At 36.5% G+C, this 25,128-nt stretch overlaps 1 protein-coding gene across 1 annotated transcript in view; it reads right to left on the bottom strand.

Annotated features, from left to right (window-relative positions):
* Positions 1-16,462, bottom strand: part of LOC144970759 (multidrug resistance-associated protein 1-like) — a 57,233-nt gene extending 40,771 nt beyond the window's left edge. The window contains exons 1-9 of the mRNA XM_078910752.1: positions 16,353-16,462; positions 12,961-13,140; positions 12,078-12,227; positions 8,814-8,942; positions 8,015-8,137; positions 7,351-7,412; positions 5,543-5,671; positions 4,475-4,807; positions 222-411 (exon numbers count right to left, since the gene is read on the bottom strand). Coding sequence (XP_078766878.1) covers positions 222-411; positions 4,475-4,807; positions 5,543-5,671; positions 7,351-7,412; positions 8,015-8,137; positions 8,814-8,942; positions 12,078-12,227; positions 12,961-13,140; positions 16,353-16,382 — 1,326 coding nt within the window. The 5' untranslated portion in view covers positions 16,383-16,462. The remainder of the gene's footprint in view (positions 1-221; positions 412-4,474; positions 4,808-5,542; positions 5,672-7,350; positions 7,413-8,014; positions 8,138-8,813; positions 8,943-12,077; positions 12,228-12,960; positions 13,141-16,352) is intronic.
* Between the last annotated feature and the right edge of the window lie 8,666 nt (positions 16,463-25,128).

The following is a 25,128-nucleotide window of genomic DNA, read 5'->3' on the forward strand; positions in this document are numbered from 1 at the left end:
TCCCTCAATAAAGTTTTGAGAATGGTTCTGTGCGACTATTTTTTTGTTTTTTTGTTTTTTGTTGTTTTTTTTTTTGTTGTTTATTTTTTGGTAAATCTCCAAAAGTTTTGATTTTAAAAAATGATAATGACAATAATGATGATGATGACGCATGGCGTACAACATGAAAATATGGATTACAACTCAAATTACAATGATGCTAATGTAAATCCTGTATCTACCTTTTTGTAGATAGCTCCCATTAAAGCGGTTTTTATTCTCATCCCACTCGTCATAGCTAGGTGGAAATGCTGGTGATAGAAGACTGTTTGTAGCCATGACGTCATAAACATCGTGCCCACTATCACATAGGCATGCCAAGTTTCTCTAACAGTGCCTTCGTCTTGTAGGGAAACATAGTCAATCAGCTCTCTGGAAGTTTAAGGTTGGTAAATAACTGTTATGAAAATGGCAGAGAAGTCGTGACGTCACATCTTAATTATTTTAGTAGCAGGATGTATGGATTATAAAGATTACGGGACGTAAATAGCGAGGATGGGTGATCTTTATTGACAACAAGCATATATTTAATAATAATAATAATAATAATAATAATAATAATAATAATAATAATAATAATAATAATAATAATAATAATAATAATAATAATAATAATAATAATAATAATATCTTTATTGTCCATGAAGGAAATGTTTCATTTGGTTACAGTATTTACAAAACAGACATAAATGAAACAAAAAGTGCAAAGACTATAAAATACGACGCCATTACTCTGAAACCAGAAGATCATTTACACAAGGCATATATCCACTCCTCCAGAAGAGTGGTTTTACACTTTCGTTGAGATTGGAACCAGTTTTTTGGACATCACAATTGTTTTTCCTTATTAGTTGAATTGATCCCACCGTGCACTCCCCCGCTCATGTATTGTGCGACTATGTGGTCAAGCGGTATGACATTCGCTTTCGGATCGGAATGTCCTGAGTTCGAGCCTCGCTCGGCGCATAGTTGAGTCCTTGGAAAAGGCTCTTTACTCACATTCTCTCACCGTACTCAGGTGGAAAATGAGTACCTGGCCGTTAACAGTGTTGTCTCTGTCCGGAAAAAAATTGTGATATCGCCTTACAGGCGTTATGTCTCGTTCACACGTTAGTGCTGCTGTTGGTCAGGGACTCTTTGTAAAGTACTTTGAGCACATTTAGTGGATATTGCGCTATATAAAAGCTCTTTTTTTTCATTGACAGGGCGTACATACGGATTTCCAAAGTAAAAGATTTGTTAAAGCTAGAAGGATGTCTAATCTGTTGCAACTGATACACCTATGGCTATTTGAAGTTGTGATTAGTGTCCCATTTCTTCTTCTTCTTCTTCGTTCCCTTCACGTCACATGGTCAGTCCGGTCTGGTGAATGAAGCCCACAGTGGTCCTGAGGTCGTCCTCACTGCCGTACAGCTTCTTTGAGTATGGGGTTGGGTCTGGCCAGAAGTTCCTTCTCAACTGGTTGTACCTTGTACATTCCATTAGGACATGATGTCCATTTTCATTTTCAACAGGAGAAATTAACAAAATGGCCAAATTTATCCAGTCTCAGAGATGGAGAGAGAAGCACCCAGAATACAACATGAATGACCCAATCAAGGTGCTCGACAGAAAGGAACAGGTCATCATCTTCAGACTGAGAACTGGACACAACCGGTTAAAGGAACATATGTGGAGGATGTCCAGAGCAGGTGCCTCTGGACAATGTGACTGCGGACTTGAAAATAAGTGTCCCATTTAATCACTCTAGTATTATGTCCGAATGAAATTTATAATTCGTATAACCCAATTCATTATTGGCTCATTGTTGTAATGGAAACGTCAAAAAAATGACGCAAATTATTTTCCATTACAACAATTTTATTACTAGGCCCATAAGTGGGTTAGATTTGCATATATAGACACGTCGTATAAAACGATGAATCACATTTGGGAGGAACTTTTGCAAGTCTGTGCTGGCTTTTGAATGAAGCTCGTAAAGGTCTTTGCTTCTCATCGACTCACATCTGCTCTATACTGTGATACGTTATGTTCAATTCAATTCAAATGTTATTTTAGGCAATTGCCAATATGAAATATACATTTACATAGAATTTCCAATCAATACAGGTAAAATCAATGATTCACCAAAGGAAACTATCAAAAATAATTAAATAGATAAGTATATATATATATATATATATATATATATATATATATATATATATATATATATATATCCTTTCTTTAAAAAATATAGCATTGTGGAGAACTTTGTGCTTATTTGAGTCAATAAAAAAAATTGACACGGCGCACAACTCTACTGAAAGATTTGAAAATTAGAAATGTATTTTTTACAGATAGATAAACAGATAACTTGATTTCCTTTTATAATTTAAAGTCAGTTTGAAAGTTCGTTGAGTCAAACAGATATCATAAAATATGTACCAACGACTACACTTGACTCCCAAAATCAACTAATTTTGACACTGTAAAAAGTTCTCAATTTGCGTCATCTATTTATGACATCAAGTATTATTATTACTTCCGTTGTGTTGTTGATTTAGCGGTCATCAGTGTTGTTATGTATAATTGCGTGTATGTTTGTGTGTGTGTGCGTGTGTGTGTGTGTTTGTGTGTGTGTGTGTGTGTTGTGTGTGGTGTATACATGTGTGTGTGGGTGTTGGCATTTTTCAGCAAATCGTGGCATTCATAGTGATATTATTCACTTGATCACATGAAGGTATTTCAGTCGCCATTTTGATTCTTTTTTTTTTTTTACTTTTTGGGTTAGCTCGAGATCGGAGGATATTTCTTTTTCTATTAAGGTTTGTCATAAGTCTTAGTGAAGGTTCTAGGATGTTTGTTTTTCCATAATTTAAGTAAAGGGGAGACATTCCGAAAGCTCCTACATCCCCAGTATTCTTTAAATTTGTATTTTCACCGTTGATATTTTGTCAGGCATTTATTTATTCAATTTGTCATTATATAGAAGTATTTTAAAAACTCTCTAACAAACCTTGATAGATTTGTGAAAGTTTAAAATTTCCTAATTTGACCATTGTTTTGATTTTCGGCCGCCATTTTGATTTGTTAAATATTGAAAGGTAGTGCAAAGCAGTTCGAGAGTTGTTTTTTTTTTCTATTAGGGTTAGCTCGAGAGGTTAGTCATAAGTCTTATTAAAGGTGCTAGGGTGTTTGTTTTTCCATAAGTTAAGTAAAAGGGAGACATTCCGAAAGCTCCTACATCCCCGGTATTCTTTAAATTTGTATTTTCACCTTTGAACTTTTGTCAGGCGTTTATTTATTCAATTTGTCATGATTTTTTCTATTAGGATTAGCTCGAGATCAGATGATTTTTTTTCCTATTAGGGTTAGTCATAAGTCTTATTAAAGTGCTAGGGTGTTTTTTTTTTCCTATTAGGGTTAATTAAAGGTACTAGGTTTAATTTTTTCTTGGGGTTAGTTGAGGGAATATATTATTAAATATATTATTGGGCCACACAGAAAAATCAACCGAAGATATACCAAATTACACAGACAACGTTGTTTACCAATCTGCCCTCATTAAATGATGGTGAGTACAATATCGAATGAAAATAGTTCTTTCCCCGCGAAATTGCGGGCTTTTTACTAGTATAATATATATATATATATATATATATATATATATATATATATATATATATATATATATATATGTATGTATGTATGTATGTATATTATGATATACGATATTCTTATGGGATTTGAAGCCGTCATATTGAATAGGTAAATAGCTTTGCATTATCGTTAAAGTAGGTACATAAATAACGAAAAATCTTAAGAGGCGACTACTCTATGTATTTTACCAACCAGACAGCAAAAATATAATGGTGTCACTCTTGATTGTCAGTCCGTTATTTCTATAGCATAGGATGTCATCTTCATATTCGCTTTGTCAGATCCGAGGATTTAAGATACTAATATCCTTTGGGGAGGAATGAACTAGTCAAGGAAAATTAGTAGATATTGGATTTTAACCCTTTATAAGCCGGATTCGACCGAGTTTATATAGAGCACCATCCACTATTTACAAGTGTTCCGTTGCCAAACAGTAACATCAGTAACACTTAACAGCATGTAGGACGAGATATGCACTGTAATGCAACAATAATTTTTTTTCGACAGAGACAACGTTGCTAACGGTTAGGTACTCATTGCACACCTAAGTGCGGTGAGAGAATGTAAATAAAGAGCTTTATTTAGCTTACCATTTTTACAAAAAGAACAGAAACAAGGATGATGTCTAATAAATACAGAGTCGCACTGATGTTACTGCTATCATTGTAAAAGCGGTAAGCTGCTTTGGATTTTGCCTTAACTTAGTTGTCAGATTGAACTATATCTCCAGTTGATTTTTAAATATTTACATATACATATCGTTCTATATTTAGACAACTCCAAATATACTCACTTTAGCAAAAATGGAGAAGCAAACTGTAGCGTGTCCGAAACAAATTTGCAAAGATAAGAAATAAAAACTTCCTTTCCGAATGCTCGGGTCAAAATCTGAAAAAGTCCCTCCGGTTTACGTGATTCCTCGTCACCTAAAAGACTCTCTTCTGGCTCTTTTTTCTGTTTGACATCATCCTTGGAAGTGCGGATAGGATTCAGTAAAGGGACCCGTTCGCTGTCGGTGAAGAGAGAGGTACCGCTGCTGCTGTTCATGAGGTCATCCATGTGTTTGCACTGGAAGCGCATGGTCGTTTTTATCTTGTTCTTCTTTTTTGAAATGTGATGGGAATTTCTGTTGATATATTTGTGTATTAAATATCTGTTTCATTTGATTAATTGTGGTTTTATTGCGTGGTCATATGTTTAGTAAATTATGGCTAATTTTTAAAAAAATATATTCATAGAACATTTCACCAATTCGATATGCCTAATGAGATTTAGAAATCTTTCTTCGTTTAATGTTTAACAAGCCAAGCTTTTAGCACGAAAATGCTTACACTAATTTCCTGTTTATTCTTTCGCAGTCAGCAGTTTTTCTCTGTCATCTGTCAAGTTATTTAATTCATTCAGAGTCTTTAAAATTTAAAAGAAATAACTTAATCGTATCCGATACATAAAATAATAAATCAAACTTTTTCCATCCCCAAGGCGAAATAACCAAGGCTCAGCCACAGTGCACTGCAGCAAAGTGAGCTAGGTCGAGGTGATTTCTCATTGTCACACAACAGCAGGTAGTCAAACTTGGTACCCTTGGTGCTAAGCAAAGGCCATAAAGCTGAGCCAAGCTGCCCTCTTTCAGTTTTTTATCAAAAATATTTTTTCACCCGTCTAATGTGAATTAAAAGTAATTATTATCAATTTGGCAAAGTCTGTAAATTATTTGAAGAAAGAGAAGAAGAAGAAGAAGAAGAAGAAGAAGAAGAAGAAGATGATGATGATGATGATGATGATGATGATGATGATGATGATGATGATGATGATGAGATGATGATGATGATGATGATAAAAAATAGTAAAAAAGGCATACTGGTCATAATATTGAGGAACTGTCCGAGCCCGTTCAAATTGATGTAAGACTTTTTTACAGCTGTCACTCTGCTTGAGATTCCATAAATCCGATGGTCTCAGGGGTCTTTTATACCCCAAATACAACAAGCTGTCAATATGTTATAATATTAGATTTCATATATATATATATATATATATATATATATATATATATATATATATTATATATATATATATATATAGAGGAGAGAGAGAGATATATATATATATATATATATATAATATATATATATATATATATATATATATATTATAGTAATATATTATATTATTATACATATAATATAATATCATATTCTATCATATTATATAGATATGTCATGTTGTGACTCAACGTCTCAATATGGTCATATGCCCGGCTGATTTCGATGCTGAATTAATGTTAAGTTTTTTGTTAAGAACATAAAACATAATGTGTGAAGTTTATATATTTCATCAATAAGAATAATATGGTGTTTTATAATTAAAACAAACTAAAATCCCATAGATCTGGCCATTTTCCCTTTAAATTCGCTTTTGTCATTTGTTTCACAAATTTATATTTATATCTTTGTCATAATGAATAGTGTATCTATTTTTAATGTGATGGCTTGGGGTAACATAATATCAGAAAGTGTAAACGTAATACAGATATTGATATGTATTAAATTCCTCTTAAATTAGAAGTGGCAATTCCCGAACTTGCAATAGCGTCGCCTAATTTTGTCTTTTCAGTGATAAAATGTTTTTAAAAAGTAAATAATCTTCGTGATTATTCTATAAGTGAGCTCCATCCATGTCATATACATGATTACTTTCCAAAGTTACCCACGAATTCAGTAACCAGTGGTAATGGATGGTGAATTGAACATACAAGTTTCATCTTCCGAAGAGCTTGGCTACGGCAGATTTGTTGTCTCGTCATCCATGCTTTTGGGAAGAAAGACACTTAAAGACTTAAATGTTCACCATCCATTACCACTAGCCAGTTATTATAGTCGTGGGTAACTTTAGAAGTTCTACAAAGTATAACTCCTTTTCCAAGGGGGTTCTTGTCACGGTTATGGCTCAACCCGTAGCCATCGTAAAGTTATAGCCTGACACTGAAACCCAAAAAAGACTGGCATTTTGACGTCATTTTTTTTGGTCAGTGTCAGGCTATAACTTTACGATGGCTACGCTCAAACAGAGTGGACGCCAAATCGCAGAATGGACTTCCAGGCTTCTTTTTGATGACGGCAAACTTTATTTACTTATGCCAGTGTGAGGCCGTAGCCATCGTTAAGTTATAGCCTGACACTGAAACCCAAAAAGACTGGCATTTTGACGTCATTATTTGGTTTTTGCACCGCCTAATGAGTTGTCGTTAGTAGTGCTCATGGAAACAAGTGGTCCCATTGGTTGGACTATTGAATACAACTCACGATTTGTTTTCTTGTGTGGCCAAAGACTGGCATTTCGACGTCATTGACCAAAAAATGACGTTGGAAGTGACGGTTAGACTGTTGAAGCCTATTAGGTAGTTAAATCTGTCTGGTCTGTTGGAAATAACCTTGCGATAGGATTCTGAAAGCACTTGTTTCTGTTTGCCTAACGCTACAGTAACCCAAACCGGGATCAGTTCTGGCCTGATTTTCTTTAGTTTTTAAGACTCTTCATGTAGGTCTACTTGTCTGCATATCTACTGCAAATTCCGCTGTATCTCACATCTAAGTAGAAGTTGTCCTCGAAGGAAGAAAGAGGCCCCTTTTCGCAAGTTAATAATGCATCATAATTCAATAGCTATACCTTGACATCCAAAAGAATACGAGACGAGACAGAAAGGAAGATGTCAAGTCTGGGCTGTTTTCCTAAGAAATGAAGACAGAAAAAAAAAACACTTATTAACCCTTTTCCAGTAAAACTGGCATAATTCGATTTGTTTTCCTTGTGTTATGTCAAAAATATACTGGTTGATTAAATTTCATTCAACAGCGTTTGGACAAAAAAAAATAAAAGAATTCATGCTGTGCACTTAGGTCGTTCCTTTCAACATTGCGCCTGCCAGATATAACGTACCAATACAGAAAACTATGTGTAACTTTGACCATATAATATTATAGTCTAATTGATAGGATTTTGTGAGAACCACTCATAAAATTGGCTGGCTAAAACAAAAACAAAAGGCGGCGTGACGTCAATTTTATTCCATCTATATAGACTGTTTATGAACGAATACGGTTCACCTTTCTTGAGAACTATAGTATATCAGTTTTGATTGACTTGTTAGATTATATCACAGGAAAAGTCCACACAGATAATATCCGTAATAGTCGTGAACGGAGGTTTGCGCATACCGAGATAGTGCTGGTCCTTTTTATGTGACTGACGGATGCTGTGAGTATTTTACCTAACCACACAGCATTAAATAACTGTAACACAAAAGGAAATGTAGTCCTAAAAGGCTAATTACCTCCGATCGGTACCTCCTTCTTGCGAGTCTGACGTCGGCAAAACAATTTAGAATGAGCTGGACTCCAATGATTGACATTGATATAGAGAACAACACAAATCGCGGAGGGTTGGCGGAGTACATCTGGAAACATAGACCACATTGTCTGTTAAAAATAGGTCATTAGTAGATAATAAAATGAAATAAGAGTTTTATATTTAAAAATTAGCTTTGACTTTCATTATATCACGAGACATCGACTAAAATTTCTCAGTCTTGTGGGGGTTTTAAAACCAAAACCAACGGCATTGTGGAGCATTGAGGACGACACATGTCACCTAAAGGGCGCGATTGTAATTTTTATTTAGACAAAGACAAAGCTGTTACCGACCAAGTACTCGTCTTACACTTGATGTGGTTAAAGAAAGATGATAACGATAATGGTGAAGAAGTTTTAATGATGATGATGACAATGATGACGGGGATGATGATGATGAAGATGATGAGGAGGAGGAGGAGGAAGAGGAGGAGGAGGAGGATGATGATGATGAGATGATGATGATGATGATGATGGTGATGATGATGATGATGATGATGATGATGATGGTGATGATGATGATGACGATGATGATGATGATGATGATGATGATGATGATGATGATGATGATGATGATGATGATGATGATGATGATGATGATGATGATAATGATAATGAATACAAATTAAAATTGATAGGGCTGCCGGCCTTTTGTATTCTAACATTTCAGATCCTGAAACCAAGAAACAAGAAAATGGAAATGAAATAAAAGTCCAAACATACCCGTATTTCCACAAACGTGAGCATGGGAGGGACATCGCACACAAACAGGAGTAACCAGTAGATAAACAACACACCAGACGTCATGACAGAACGCTGTTTCTCTATCTGTACCAGAAATGCCGTGGTAGTCTGGAGCGGAAATATGTTACAGTGAATGACATAATCAGTCGGATGGTGAAGAGGTTTGAACTGAGATATTGCCAAGTTTCGATAGAAGCTCATTTTATCATAAATGAGTTCTTATCATAAATGATTAAATCAACCCTTTTTGTACATCTTCGGGATATATCTAAGCTTAATTTCACTTCTAAATATTTTTTACAGTTAGTCAAGTTGAAAAGGTATGAAATTTGAGAAAAGTTGCTGGATACCTTTCCCCTATACATCTGATCATAACTTCATGAAAAATCACCCGATTTACTTCAAATAAAGATCAAAATGCTCCGGGGAGCATATTCTTTCAGAAAATGCATAACAATGCAAATCAACAATTTTCACCTTCAGCCTGATTATGTCATGCACTGACACATACATCCCAATTATGATCAGTCTGTAAATGATAGGATGCGGTTGACAACATACCGTTATTGGGTTGTCAGCTTAAGATGTGGTTATTTTTCATTTATAATAAGGCACACATTGACATCGCTTAGGTCTTTCTTATTCTTGAAGACCTCTAGTTGGATGATTTGTTATTCATTATCTATCAGTAAGACTATTAATCCTATGTGTTTAGGTGAAATATACACAACATCCGCCAGCTGGATATAACGAACCAACACACAAATCTATGTGTAACCTTGGACGTTTATAGAAGGAACGAAACTGGCGTTACTCTTCTCATAGTTATTGTTTTTAGACATTCATTTTAATAAGTAGATCTCACTATCAGACTATAAACGTTAAAGGTCACATAGAGTTATGCGTGTTGGTCTCGCTATATCTGGCTGGGGGATGTTGTGAGTAGTTTATCTAAACGCATAGTATTAAAAGGTTGGTTCTTTTTGTTTTGTTTTGTTTTGTTTTTGTTTTTGTTTTTGCTTTTGTTTTTTGTTGTTTTTTAATTATTTTTTTCTGGGTTTTTTTTTTTTTTTTTTTTTTTTTTGGGGGGGGGGGGGGGGGGGGGGGGGAGAAAGGCGTTGATCTTCAATCTTCACACATTCAGTAATCAGAATCCTCCCAAATATTCATTTTCACATTTATCCTTTAAAGCTGAATCGAGCTGAATGATCAATATTAAAAAAGAAGTCGAAATTGATACACACATTTCAAAATATCTTTCTGAATATCTCTCTTGTTTATGTCGGATAGCCAAGTTATCCTTTTAAAAAAAACAATTATGTAGTCTTTCAGAGCACATGGAGCGAATGTTATACCGGTTATTATAGCGGAAAGCGACCAGTAGCAATTTCTTGTTACTTATTAGATAGAACGCTAGTCTATTGCAAAGCATTTTCCGCCGGATCTAACAGACCCAGATACCCAATCACTGCCAGGAGGACACCGGCCGGGGTTTGAAAAATATCTACGACATCCGGTATCGATCCAGGTCTCTTTGCATGTGACGTAGAGCTGTGACGATTATTAACTCATTATCCATTATCCGCGGATAAAACACGGATGGATAGTCAACGGATAAAACACGGACGGATAGTCAACGGATAAAACACGGACGGATAGTCAACGGATAAAACACAGACGGATAGTCAACGGATAAAACACGGACGGATAGTCAACGGATAAAACACGGACGTATAGTCAACGGAAAAAACACGGACGAGTAGTCAACGGATAAAACACGGACGGATAGTCAACGGATAAAACACGGACGAGTAGTCAACGGATAAAACACGGACGGATAGTCAACAGATAAAACACGGACGAGTAGTCAACGGATAAAACACGGACGGATAGTCAACGGATAAAACACGGACGAGTAGTCAACGGATAAAACACGGACGAGTAGTCAACGGATAAAACACGGACGAGTAGTCAACGGATAAAACACGGACGGATAGTCAACGGATAAAACACGGACGAGTAGTCAACGGATAAAACACGGACGAGCAGTCAACGGATAAAACACGGACGAGTAGTCAACGGATAAAACACGGACGAGTAGTCAACGGATAAAACACGGACGGATAGTCAACGGATAAAACAGACCCGTTCAACGGCTACTCATGTACATTGAGCTTTTTGAGCGTTGAGCTTTTATATAGTGCAATATCCACTAAACGTGCTCAAAGCGCTTTACAAGGGGTCCCTGACAAACTGCAACATTTAACATTTAGGGCGATATTACAATTTTTTCGGACAGATACAACGCTGTTAACGGCCAGATACTCATTTTACATCTGGGTAAGGTAAGATAATCAGAGTAAAGAGCCTTCTCCAAGGACTCGACTATGCGCCGAGCGAGGCTCGAATCCAGAACCTTCCGATCCGAAAGAGAGTGTCATACCACTAGACACATAGCCGCACAACATCATTATAATCATCTTCATCATCATCATCATCATCATCATCATCATCATCATCATCATCATCATAATCATCATCATAATCATAATCGTCACCATCATCATCACCATCATCATCATCATCATCATCATCATCATCATTAACATCAATCGAGAGTCATCTATAATGTCGTTCAGAGGCTTAAAGCCCTTGGATTCGGAGTCTCCCCCGGTCTATAGCGTGAAACGGACAATAACAATTGCTAACTACCACCCGGATAGGACGCTAGTCTATAGCAAAGTACTTTACGCCAGGTCTAAGAGACCCAGCCACCCATACGCTGCTGGGCAGACAGGGGGTCAGAAAAAGAATCTCGACTTCATCCGGAATCGACCCTGGTTCCCTTGCATGTGAAGCGAGCGCTCTACCAATTGAGCTATCGGGACCCCCCCCCCCTCCCCTGCGAGAGTCATACTATAATCTAATCAAATGTTGAAAATCGGTCAAGTACAGGATATTACCGTGACAGTGGTAATTCCATCCCAAATGATGGACAGCATTCCTGACGCAGGAGTCAATGAGGACAAATTCTGCCCTACTCTCAAATAAAAACGTGCAACGAATAATTATCATGAATGAATCACTGAATCGCTGATCCACTGATAACGTGAAGCGATTGTTCAACCAACTCTCCTATCGAACACCCCCCCCCCCCCCCCCCACCCCCCGCAACCCACTTATCAAAAAAAAAAAAAAAAGAAAAGAAAAGAAAAGAAAAGACCTTTAGTTACTTTTACTTACGTAACAAATCATTTCAACAGCTTTGCTTACGTAGCGCGATGATGTAATGGGTTTCAATTCTTCTTCCATTGAAGTTTGAGTTGGTGATGAGGTGAACACTTCTGTTATAAGGGCTGCTAAGGCCATTGTGACTAAAGCTACGGAAAGAATCTGGGGAATGATAAATAGCTTTTTTAAAATACGGAAATCCGCTAAATTAATACGATACTTGAATTAAACATTTGAACTTTAATTGCCAAGAGTAAATGAAAGGTTTCTTAAACTAAAAACAATTTTAGAAAAGAAAGAATTTCATTGTTACGATACTGAATGGAATTTATATTTAATTCTCGGTGAAAATATATTGTAATGTTATATTGAAGTGGTAAATAAACAAATATGAACATTTTAGCGCATTTCCGCGATTTATCATGCTCATTGCGCTTTATAATGTTTCATTTATTCCCCCATCAGGCCATATGAAACGATATTTCCATTACATAAAGTACTAGTCGTAATGCCGTTCTGCAATAAATCACGCTACAATGTCCCTCACTGCCTATAGCCAGGTAATTATTCACACATGAGATAAGATGTATTAGGTGCCTTACCCAAGAATGCAACTTCGGGACCAGAATTTTACACGATCACTGTCACCCATCCGGTCACTGACCACGCTTAACATTCTTTGGCTTTTATGACCAGACGAAACACCGGGCCGCCGAGTCACCGAGCAACAATTCAAATTCAAAATTTTCGTTTTGCCGCATCATTTTATTTCTAATTTACTGAAATTGAACATATACAAATATGTAAAATCTGTCAGTTTCTTCACTAAGATATAAAATTCCATTTCCTCACTCTAAACAAATAAATTGCAATGAAAATGCCAGTACATACTCACAGTTTTGACAATGGAGAGGGGCGTGTCCACAGGCCGATGTAGTCTGGGAAGCGTGACCAAATATGGTAAATAGCCTATCGAGCTTAGCAATAGAAAAGCAGCGGGCACATAGACAAGTACTGTAGATTGAAAGCATTGAGGAAGACGGGGCCAGCTGGAATGGACGGACTTGTCCCAGTTCTAGGGAATAAAAAAGTAAAATGAGTTAGAGTATAGCCTAAAGAAATGTATTGATACTATGCGTTTAGGTAAAATACAGGAAATTGGATTCAATAGTCTGATGTCACGTAGCCCAGCAACGGCGAGCAGCGTGGTTCTAAACAAAAAAATTGTTACTTTTTATTCTTCATGCTGGTCAGAACTTTACATATGTCATGTGATCAGAATGTATAAAAGTCAAAACATGAAAATATTTATAATGTTTTTCTCCTCTGGATACACCTTTATGCTCGTTGGAGAAATACTTCATAAGGGCGTTCGCCATTGTTCCGATACTTTAGAGCCAGTTACTAAGTTACTATGCGTCATTACGAGGGAAGTGACGTCATGACTGTTGAAGCCAATTATGAGAAAACTTCAAGTGTGAGCAGCATGATTGAATGGAAGTCACTCCAAACGAGGAGGAAAGCAACACGCAGGACCATGATGTATAAGATAAAGAACAACCCGATGGCCATTACAAATCCTTACCTCCAAACACCGACACGAACATCTAGGACTTCCCATATGGACAGTTTCATCCCCCTGACATCCGCCAAAGACCTCAGAAAGTTCTCATTTTACCCCAAAACCATCATACATTGGAACAATTTATCCCGGGAAGTTATATCTGCACCCACTTAAGATTTATTTACAGAGCTTCTAGATCAATGCTGAATTTTCAACCAAATGTTATCGTTCATGTCAAAATCTTCATGAGTGAAGGTGGACATTAAAGGAAGATTCAGAGACTCGCAACATCCTTCACCCTGATCAAACAGACCAGCAAATAAAATTGGATGTACCCTTTAACGCCTGTAGTCTGATTGAGATAATTTACTAACTGAGAACTAATCATCCAAACGGCTGTCTAAAAATAATAACGAAGTGCTGAGTGACGTCAACTTCATTCTATAGAAGGAACGAAGTTGACGTCACTCAGTCAAACTATAAACGTTCAAGGTTACACATAGTTTTGTGTGTTGGGTGGCTGATGTTTTGAGGTTTTTTGGGTTTTTTTGGCTAAACGCATAACACCAATAACGTTTCAACACACAAAGCTATATGTAACACTGAATGTTTAAAGATAATCTGAGTGACGTCAGTTTCGTTCTATCTATAGAGGACTCCAAGGACTCAACTATGCGCCGAGCGAGGCTCAAACCCAGAACCTTCCGATCCGAAAGCGAGTACGGTATCACAAGACCATCAAGCCGCACAAAAGAGCCTACTTTTGTTTAAGTTTGTTTTGTTTATTTATTTGTTTGTTTGTATTGTTTTTGGGTTTTTTTGTGGGTTTGGGCGACGTACACTTATTTGCGGGTCTGATAACCAAATTCCTTATGGGGCCCACTGTTGTAATGGAAATCTCAAAAAAAAAAATGACGCAAAATATTGTCCATTACAACAATGTTAAACTAGGCCCATAAATGTGGGGTCGGATGTCAGACCTGCATATATGTACACGTTGGTTTTGGGGGTTGTTTGGGTTTGTTTTTTTGTTGTTGTTTTTTTCCTATTCGGTCTTGAGATATTATAACACTCGCATTCGGATCGGAAGGTTCCGGGTTTGAGTTTTAGAAAAGGCTCTTTCCTCATATTCTCTCATCCCACTCTGGTGTAAAATAAGTACCTGACTGGAGTAACTAACAGCGTTGCCTCTGTCGGGGGGAAAAATGTAATATCGCCTAACCTGCGTCGCGACTCGTATTTCATATAATATATCGAGCGTTGCTGTTGTCTTGGAGCCCCTTGTAAAGTGCTTTGAGCATGTTCAGTGGGTTTTGCGCTATGTATCTGTGATTGAGTGATTGCGTGAATGTGTATGTGTTTGCTTCTTCATATCATGTATTCTCAAAAATTATCAAAGAATGAATGTTTGAATGACAATTAAAATTGTAAAGCGCCGCTGAGCACCTATGTGGAAGTTGGGCGCTAGATAAGTAACTTATTATTATTATTATTATTATTATTATTATTATTATTATTATTATTATTATTATTATTATTATTATTATTATTATTATTATTATTATTATCATTATTAAGTGCGTGATGATTTTGGAGCCATTACCGTTGATTACTTACTTGCTTGAAATGATATTGGTGCCATCATTAATAAACGAACTGACCTATTCTAAAAGGGATTGAAGCTTAACCAGTCTCTGCCTTAAGAGTCAATTAGGACTTAAACTTCCATTTACTCAATACAACTCTGCCGTGAGCAATAACCTTCATCTTGGCAAAAACTCTCAAACCAGGGACTTCGCCGAAGTTTTTGCCAAAATGAGAGTCATTTAAATCGATCGATATTTGAAGAACGACTTTTCTGACCAAATTTTTTAATATGTGTTTCATCCAGAGTACGACATAACTAGTCTTTGACCCATCCATTTGTACCGAAGCTCTCACAAGTTCAATCGTTGCTTTAATCATTGACATACCATGCACACATCGGTAGGTTTAAAAATAAGGGAAAAAAGCAGTCCTTCAGAGCCATTGGAGGCCCATAGAGCCGGAATTTATTCCGGTTTATATAGCGTGAAACGGACAATAGCAATTGCTTGCTATCCTTTAGATAGGATGCTAGTCTATCGCAAAGTGCTTTCCGCTAAATCTAACAGACTCAGCTACCCATTCAATACTGGATGGACAGGGGGTGGGGTCAGAAAAAAAATCTCGATTGCAACCGGCATCGATTTTGGTCCCGTTGCCTATGAAGCGAGTGCTCTACCAACTGAGCTACCGAGACCCCCGGTTGGTTTTAAAATTCGAGCCATATTGATCTACCATTGTAGTGTCAATCGGATATCATGAGCCAATTTGAACAATTGAGCATCTCAGCTTCAATTCTACATATTTTTATTTTTCATTGGCATTTTTTAACCCAATTCTCTCCACCTTCTCCTCAAAATTCAATCCAAACTGTAGCAAATATTATCTTTAGCTATAGAGGGTGAAATGGTATTCTAATAGTGCAAATACAAGAATGGACGCCTAAAAGGTGACGTGTCCTTTATGCGACGGAAATTCGATTCAATTTAGCATCCAGAGGGAATATATGGGACGAAGCGAAGGGCAATATCTTGAAATCGGAGAAGTCCTCATTATAAATGTGTATCTTTATTCCATTTATTTATTACATTGTAATTATAATTAAATATAATTAAAGAAAACAAGGAAATACAACTTACCCAGAGTGAAGAATTTCCACAAAAAGACATGTTCAGTTTTTTTTCCCTAAAATTAGGAGTAAAGAGCAAAAAAATCTTGAATGCGTATGTAGATCCAAAGTTTTGACCTAAAAGCCCCGTAAAGCAAGCGCCGGAAAATTCAAGGAAATACTAACAACCAGTATAACGAATATAGTCAGTTATGTTAGCCTATATAAATATCAACAATAAAAACATATCTTCTTCCAATGGAGCATTTTTGCACAAAGTAAACAGCACACATCATTTTGAATAAAATTCTATAAAATCACATTTATTCTTTTACGTTTTTATTTAGACATTTCGTCTTGTTTTGAAAATGTTAAATAACTATTCTTTAAGGAAAAAAAAACCAGAAAACTACATCGCTCAAATATCATCTTGAATACCAGATGTCCCGTGATCAGCAGTTGTAGTGTTATAACTAACCTTGAGATACATATCAGAGTATCAAAACATTAATATATCAGAGTTGTACAAGTCATTTTAGTCCTTTCGGATTAATACTATTTTTATGAATTGGAAATAACTGATCATGTGACTCTCAAGGCTGACAACTGAGCTTAACGTATTGTTATGATAAGTAATGCCCTTGCTGGTAGATTCTCCATCTTCAAAATGATCACGCTCCACTCCACTCCCTCTCTCTCTCTCTCTCTCTCTCTCTCTCTCTCTCTCTCTCTCTCTCTCTCTCTCTCTCTCTCTCTCTCTTTTTTTTTTTTTCTCCATCCATCACCATCCCTAAATGCGAGTTTGCAAGGTGTGTACAACAAAACATTCAACCTAGAGGACGATGAATTTAAATATTAACTCACTCTTAATGGATTATTTTTCATAGACTCAATGAGATAAAGAATTTCTGACGTCACACCTTCCTGTTTCCGATCAAAACTCATTGGAAGTGTGCAACCAGTGTATTGAATCATAAGGTGGCATAACTATTTTAGTACAGGGTGTTTAGGCAAATTCAAATTGTTATGATTATGGTGCGGAAAAGAGTGAGAAAGGATTATCTGTATTGATGACCAGCACTTATTGATGCTTGAAAAAAACAAGATGCTATCACTTTGAAACCAAAAGAGCAGTTGCATAATGTACGTAATAAGTCCTCCGGAAAAAAGACTATATACACTTCCAATCAGATTGGAAACAGTACCTCAACATCACACTTTTGATCCATATTCGCCTTGCCCGCATTTTGTCTGATCATCTCCATGCTACGTCTTTCTACCTCCCTCCTTTGTTTCTAACGTGCGGCTATGTGGTCTAGTAGTATAACCTTCTTCTTTGAATCGGAGGGTCCTGGGTTCGAGCCCCAGTCTGGATGAGGCAATATCGAGTCTTTGGAAAAGGCTCTTTACACTCACGTTCTCTCACCATATTCAGGTGTAAAATAAGTACCTGGCCGTTAAAAGCATGCCTCTGTTGGCAAAATTGTAATATCGCATAACAGGCATCGTGTCTCCTCCTACACAGTACGTGATGCTGTTGGCCAGGAACCCTTTGAGCACGTTTGGTGGATATTTATCTATATAAATATCTAAAAAAAAGTTGTTGCTTAAATATGTGATCTTTATTTCTACCTCAAGATGCATTCTCTCTATATCTCGCTTAACTTTCTATCATTCTCATCGCATGATTTCTTACTATTTCAATCCTCTCACCCACTTTCTATTTTATCTTGCTCCCCTCCCCCCTCCCATTCTCTCTGTGAGTCAAGTTATCCCAGTGATAGAGCATTTGTCTAAAAAAAAATCTGACCCCCTTGTCCACTGGGCTGCAATTGGATGACTAGATCTATTAGATATGGCGCAAAGTGACTTGCAAACAACTCGCAACCTTATCGGTAGGGTAGCAAGCAAGTGTCTCTTAACGTTTGACGCTTGACGCTTCATAAATCGGGACAAACTTGAGCCCAGAGAACCTTTTTTCCCTTCCCCTTACGCTCTCTCTCTCTCTCTCTCTCTCTCTCTCTCTCTCTCTCTCTCTCTCTCTCTCTCTCTCATTATTTTATTTTGTACGTGACTGGGTGTGCGAGCGTGTTTATGCACAAGTATATATATAAATATATATATAAACACATATACATATACATATATATATATATATATATATATAATATTAAAATAATATGCTTTTATGTGCGTATATGGGTGCGAGTGTGTGTGTGTGTGTGTGTGTGTGTGTGTGTGTGAGTGTCACAAGCCTCCCGTTTACGATCTATATTGCCAAAGAAGCAACATTATTTTCCCATGCCTCCCATGTGACAATCAGCCCAATTTGGCAGATTCTTTTCGCTTCAGTGCTTTTGACTCCATACAAATGTCACATTTCATCACAGCAATTCCTGCACTGACACGCTTTCATGTTAGTGCAGAAAAGATTTTTTTTCAAACCCCCACATTGGAACGCCTCGTTGGTGCTTTTATACTTGAATCCAAAAATAAAAAACTTTATAGAGATGGTTTTTCATTCAAGAAAGTTTTATTGGAATTCTAGTATTTTTCCACATTAATGTATGTGACTCGGTGACGTCATCGTCTTGACTTATCACAAAATGAATCAAGCAATGTTAAGTATGATCAGTAGCGGAGTGGGTGACAGTGATCGTTGAAAATTTTGGTCCCGACTTTGTGTCTTTAGCTTTGGGTAAGGCATTTTACACACATTGCTCCACTCGACTCAGGTGTGAACGAATACCTGGCTTCATGCAGTTAAGAATATTGTAGTAGTCCTTGTACAAAAAGAACACCCATCGGGCAACTCTGCCCGGGTTTGGGAGTTTTTAACCAAGATTGGGGGGTGGGGGGGGGGGGCATTTTTAAAGATCTATATTTGAATACGATATTGTAGCCAAATAATTGAATACTTTTTTTAATGTTTTTTTTTTTTTTTTTGGAGTACGGCAGTGTAAGAAAAAATAATTATAGGACTACAGCAGTGAATGGGTAGCTGAGTCTGTTAAATTTTGGTAGAGAGTACTTTGCGATAGACTTACTAACGTCCTATCCAAAGGATAGCAAATAATTGCTATTATCATAGAAACCTGGATACAACTTCGGCTCCATGGGCTCAATGGCTCTTAAGGACCACTCGATGAGAGCATTTATTTGATCTGAAAGTTTAAAAGCTTAGCATACGATTTCATTTCAGGTATCAGATTTATACCCATATAAGTCAATTTAGAGACTTTTTTCAGATTTTATTATTTTTCATTTGTTTGGCCATATTATCTTGTGGCAAAGTACTAGCCGAAAGGTCTAGGACTCGCGCTCCGCTCCGAGCGGTGAATAGTTGATTGAGTCCTTGGATAATGCACTTTATAATTTTCAAACCATGATTATAAAAATAGTCATTGTTTGCAGTATTCCAAAGTGATCAGTCATTATGAGAACATGGAAGTGTCAGAGCTATGTAATGATAACCTTATAGATGTCGCCAATTGCTATTCTTAATGTAAATGTTGCTGCTCGAAGCTCGAAGAAATAATTGACAATGTGAAATTGAATGTAAGATTCAATTTAATAAACGAAGACAGATAAAAATGGACGTTTCGGGTTTCCCCTTTATCAGCAAAACGGGATGAATGAAACACTACAACGCCACTACCACATTATCTCATTCGTCTGTAGTGTTTCATTCATCCTGTTTTGTTGATAAAGGAGAAACTCGAAACTCATTGTATCTGTTTTCGTATATTAAATTGAAACTTACATTCAATTTCACATTTTTATTTCTTGCTATTTTTATAATATTAAGCAGAGAAGACGGTGGTGTTTTTTAATTTCTCTTTTCTTAATTTGAAGAAACGAAAAAGCAAGTTCAAGGGGAAAAGAACTTGAGTGATTTCGACCTTAATTGTGGCCAGCGGAGGTCATCTGGTGTTATATTTATCCATACCTTTGTCCCTTCCATGCAGCCATGAGATAGACATTCATATTTTGCCGAGGTCAAGTTTTGCTTCTTTTGCGGAAAGGAAGAAGACAGCCAGATCTATCTATATACCTTTTGTCCCTTCCATGCAGCAGTGGGATAACATTTTATATATTGCCGAGGTCAATTTTTTTCAACTTTTGCAGAGGTGAAGACGGTCAAATGTGTTTGACAGTAGGAGTTTATATATTATCTTTTTACATCATACTATAATCTTGTTTGGTATTGTTAACTATAGGTTCATCCTTTCGCTTGTTAAGTTGGAGATGTTTTTTTTTAGTAAAAACTTGTCTTGTACCAGATTCAGGTTCTGTTTATACTTTATTTATCTGCATGATCAGATATGTAGCTACCCAATCTCTGATGAGTGGACAGGGGGAGGGGGGTGGGGGGGGGGGGTCAGAAGAAAAAAAATCGTGACTTCACTTGGGATCCTTCTTGATTTCTTTGCGTGTGAAGCAAGTACTCTATCAACTGAGCGATCCGGACCCATGAAGATCTTAAGAACTTTCAATTTGAAGACATTTTGACATGCTGGATTCATTTGAATCGACGTGTACATACATGCAGGTCTGACATCCGAACCTGCTTATGATCCTAGTTTAACATTGTTGTAATGGACAACTTTTGCGTCATTTTTCGAGATTTCCATTACAACAATGAGCTCATAAGGAATTGGGTTATCAAACCTGCAAATAAGTACACGTCGATCTAAATTGTATCAATATACTACATACGATATTACTTTCAACACATGTGCGGCTGTGTGGTTTATTGTATGACATTTGTCTTAGGAACAGAAGGTCCTGGGTTCGAGTCCTGAGCGATACATAGTTGAGTCCTTGGTATAATGCTCTTTACTCTCATTCTTGCACCACACTCAGGCGTAAAATGAGTACATGGTCGTAAACAGCACAATGTCATGTTTTTTTTTCCTACATGTTAAGTGCTGTTGTTGGCTAGGACCCCTTATAAAGCGCTTTGGATGTTGCTCTATATAAAATATCCAGTTTTATTATTTTTTTAATCGCATCAAGATAGAAAATAAGTTAACCCTCACAAGCAATGGACTGAGCAACGTAGAATCATGATAGAAAACTAGAAGTTTCAAAACACCCTATGAGGTAAATATGACCACCTAGTATTTTCAACTTTAAATCACCAAATAAATGAAATAAATCCGTATACTTTGAATGATGAAAATGCGCCTTAGCAGATAGTAAAAGCCACTTCCTCATATGGACTTAAATATTTCTTGGGTATATATTAAAAAAAATTTGGATTGTTAAATTGTTTGATATATATATATATATATATATATATATATATATATATATATATATATATATATATATATATATATATATATTGTTTTGCTTTGTCTTTTGTTTGTTTGGGGTTTTTTTTGTAGATGTTTGTCATTTTATGGTAATGTGGCTATGTGATCTAGTGGTATGGCACGTATTTTCGGATCGAAAGGTCCTGGGTTTGAGTCCTGAGCGTCACATAGTTGAATCTTTGGAAAAGGCTGTTTACCGTTGTCATGTGTAAAATGGGTACTTGGCCTTCTATTTGTCCGGAGAAAAAAATTATAATATCACCGAACAGGCGTCATGTCTCGTCCTACATGTTGATGTTGGCTAGGAACCCCTTTGAAACCGCTTTGAGCATATTCTTTGGTGGATATTGCGTTATATAAAAGCTCAATTTGTATTCTAATATTCTCTTGTATTTGACAATGTATTGCAATCTTCCTTTATGATTTATGACAAAGGACTGTATACGCTTTGATGAATAGCATCTGACAAAACAGGGCAACATAACATCAAAGATAAAATAAAGTAAAAATTAAAACGTATACCCTTTCTTTTGTCATTTATTTTGCCTTTATTGTGTGCAAAATTGGGGAAGTATAAACATTCTGTCAACAAGAAACAAGAATTTATGTGAATATTTCTAGTTCATATCATATCAAGATCAGAAATATGTCAATGATAAGAAGTATACGTTGCATTATGATGATAAATCAATGATGATTAAGAAATTGATAAAAAGTAATAGTGAGAGAGTGTTGTAGAATTAATGGTGGTGGCTGTAGAAGTAGTAGTAGAAGTAGTAGTAGTAGTAGTAGTAGTAGTAGTAGTTGTTGTTGTTGTTGTTGTTGTTGTTGTATTAGTAGTAGTAGTAGTAGTAGTAGTAGTAGTAGTAGTAGTAGTAGTAGTAGTAGTAGTGTAGTAGTAGTAGTGTAGTAGTAGTAGTAGTAGTAGTAGTAGTAGTAGTAGTAGCAGTGGTAGTAGTAGTAGTAGTAGTAGTAGTAGTAGTAGTAGTAGTAGTAGTAGTAGTAGTAGTAGTTGTTGTTGTTGTTGTTGTTGTTGTATTAGTAGTAGTAGTAGTTATTGTTGTTGTTGTTGTATTAGTAGTAGTAGTAGTAGTAGTAGTAGTAGTAGTAGTAGTAGTAGTAGTATAGTAGTAGTAGTAGTAGTAGTAGTAGTAGTAGTAGTGTGTAGTAGTGTAGTAGTGTAGTAGTAGTAGTAGTAGTAGTAGTAGTAGTAGTAGTAGTAGTAGTAGTAGTAGTAGTAGTAGTAGTAGTAGTAGTAGTAGTAGTAGTAGTAGTAGTAGTAGTAGTAGTAGTAGCTGTTGTTGTTGTTGTTGTTGTTGTAAGAGGAAGAGGAGGAAGAGGATGAGGAGGAGAAAGGGGTCATTCCTTTTTTCATTCCTTCCTTTTGCTATCATAATGCTCACAGTCAGCATAAGTCATGTAATTTTGCCTTTATCTATACCATAGCTCCATTTTTCTTAACTGTATCCAATTTTAACAAGAGACGGATAACATGCATGAATCGTTTGCTACGATTTGGATTGAATTCTGAGGAGAAGGTGGAGAGAATTAGGTTTCAAAAAATGCCAATGAAACTATGTAGAATCGAAGCTGTGACGCTCAATTGTTCAAATTGGCTCATGATATCCGATTGACACTACAATGGTAGATCTATATGGTTCGAATTTTAAAACCAGCCTGGGGGTCTCGATAGCTCAGTTGGTAGAGCACTTGCTTCACAAGCAAATGGACCGAGATTGACTTTCCACCCAGCAGCGAATGGGTAGTTGGGTCTGTTTGATCTGGCGTAATGAACTTTGCGATAGACTAGCGTCCTGTCCAAAACTTAGCAAGCAATTGCTATTGTCCGTTTCACGCTATAGAAACCGGGATAAACTCCTGCTCCGTGGGCCGAACGGCTCTGAAGGACTACTTATATCATAGGTCACCTGACGTAATTTAATGGAATGCAGATGTAATAGAAATTAGATCACATCACTGTATATTATAAATATTAGAAATAATTTCATAGAAATCACATACAGATAGTGCGGCTATGTGGTATGACACTCGCTTTCGGAAAGGTCCTGGGTTCGAGCCTCGCTCAGAGAATAGTTGAGTCCTAAGAAAAGGTTTTCACTCACATTCTATCACGCTACTCGGGTGTAAAATGAGTGCCTAACCGTTAACAGCGTTGTTTCTGTCGGAAAAAAAATGTGTAATATCGCTTAACAGGCGTCATGTGTCGTTCTACATGTTACGTGGTGCTGTTGGTCAGGGACCCTTTGTAAAGCACTTTGAGCACGTTTAATGGATATTGCGCTATATAAAAGCTCACTTTCAATCCAATGTATCAATGGAGAATTCCAAGTGGACGGGGGATTTCTGTGTTTTATGTCCACTATTGATAATTTGAATTCGTTGCAAAATTATTTTTTTTTTCAACTGGTTGGTTACAAGTATCAAAGAATTTAACATTGAGGAGTAAAATAAATGTATTGTTTCATGGTTAATGATTTTTTTAAATTCGTTATTTTTAACGCGCAATAACTCTCTTGCGCAAGCCTGTGATATAAAGTGGCGAGTTAAGAATAGCTAATTAATACATTCAAAGCAACGTGCACTTATTTGCAGGTCTGATAACCCAATTCATTATACACGCTCATTCTTGCAATGGAAATCTTCGTAATAAATGACTCAAAATATTGTCCATTACAACAGTGTTAAATTTGGCCCATAATTTGGTTCAGACGTCAGATCTGCATATATGGATACGTCGATTTAAAGCTATGAAAGAATCATATAATGGTACATATATTTCAATATTGATATCATATTTATCCACAGTTTCTCGCTGATCTGAACATTGTGCGATATCCCAAAAAAATTACTTGGATAAGTTTGATAAGAAATCGTGGTTAAAAGCCTTTATTAAGGGCTCGTTTTTGTGCTGCCCCTCCCCTTCCCACTTCCTTCTTCACAGCTGCTCACTAACCAGAAATGTGTGTATCGAAGGCCGATTGTCAGACCCCTAGATCAACAATCGGCGCAACCATCAAATACTGCATTGTTTTAACATTTAGAGGAGCAGGTTTGAACATAGAAGTCAGAATAGGAAAAGCACAACTTGCATTCAACACCCTCAGACCTATCTGAAATCAACAATTCTATAACATATTTAGAATATACACGTACAACACTAACAAAAAAGCAATCCTTCTGTCTGACCCAGAAACACGGAGAGTGACCAATATCCTTTTTTGGAAGGTTTGGAGACGAATGAAAGCATGGAGAAGGTCTTGTGAGGAAGAGGTGAAGTGGGCAGGAATGTCCTGGGAGAGGTGAACAAGAAGACAAAGAACAGAATAGGGTGGAGATGTACTGTTGAAGCCATATGTTCCACAAGGAATTTAAAGGTTTAAATGATGAATGATAATAAAATACTACTTATGCTGCCAGAAATAAAGACATGTATTTTATTTCAAAATCCTTTAAAGGGACCCGTTG

Source organism: Berghia stephanieae, chromosome 4 (assembly GCF_034508935.2).
Source record: "Berghia stephanieae isolate SIO BIC M18660-M18661 chromosome 4, UCSD_Bste_1.3, whole genome shotgun sequence".
Classification (NCBI taxonomy): Eukaryota; Metazoa; Mollusca; class Gastropoda; order Nudibranchia; family Aeolidiidae; genus Berghia; species Berghia stephanieae.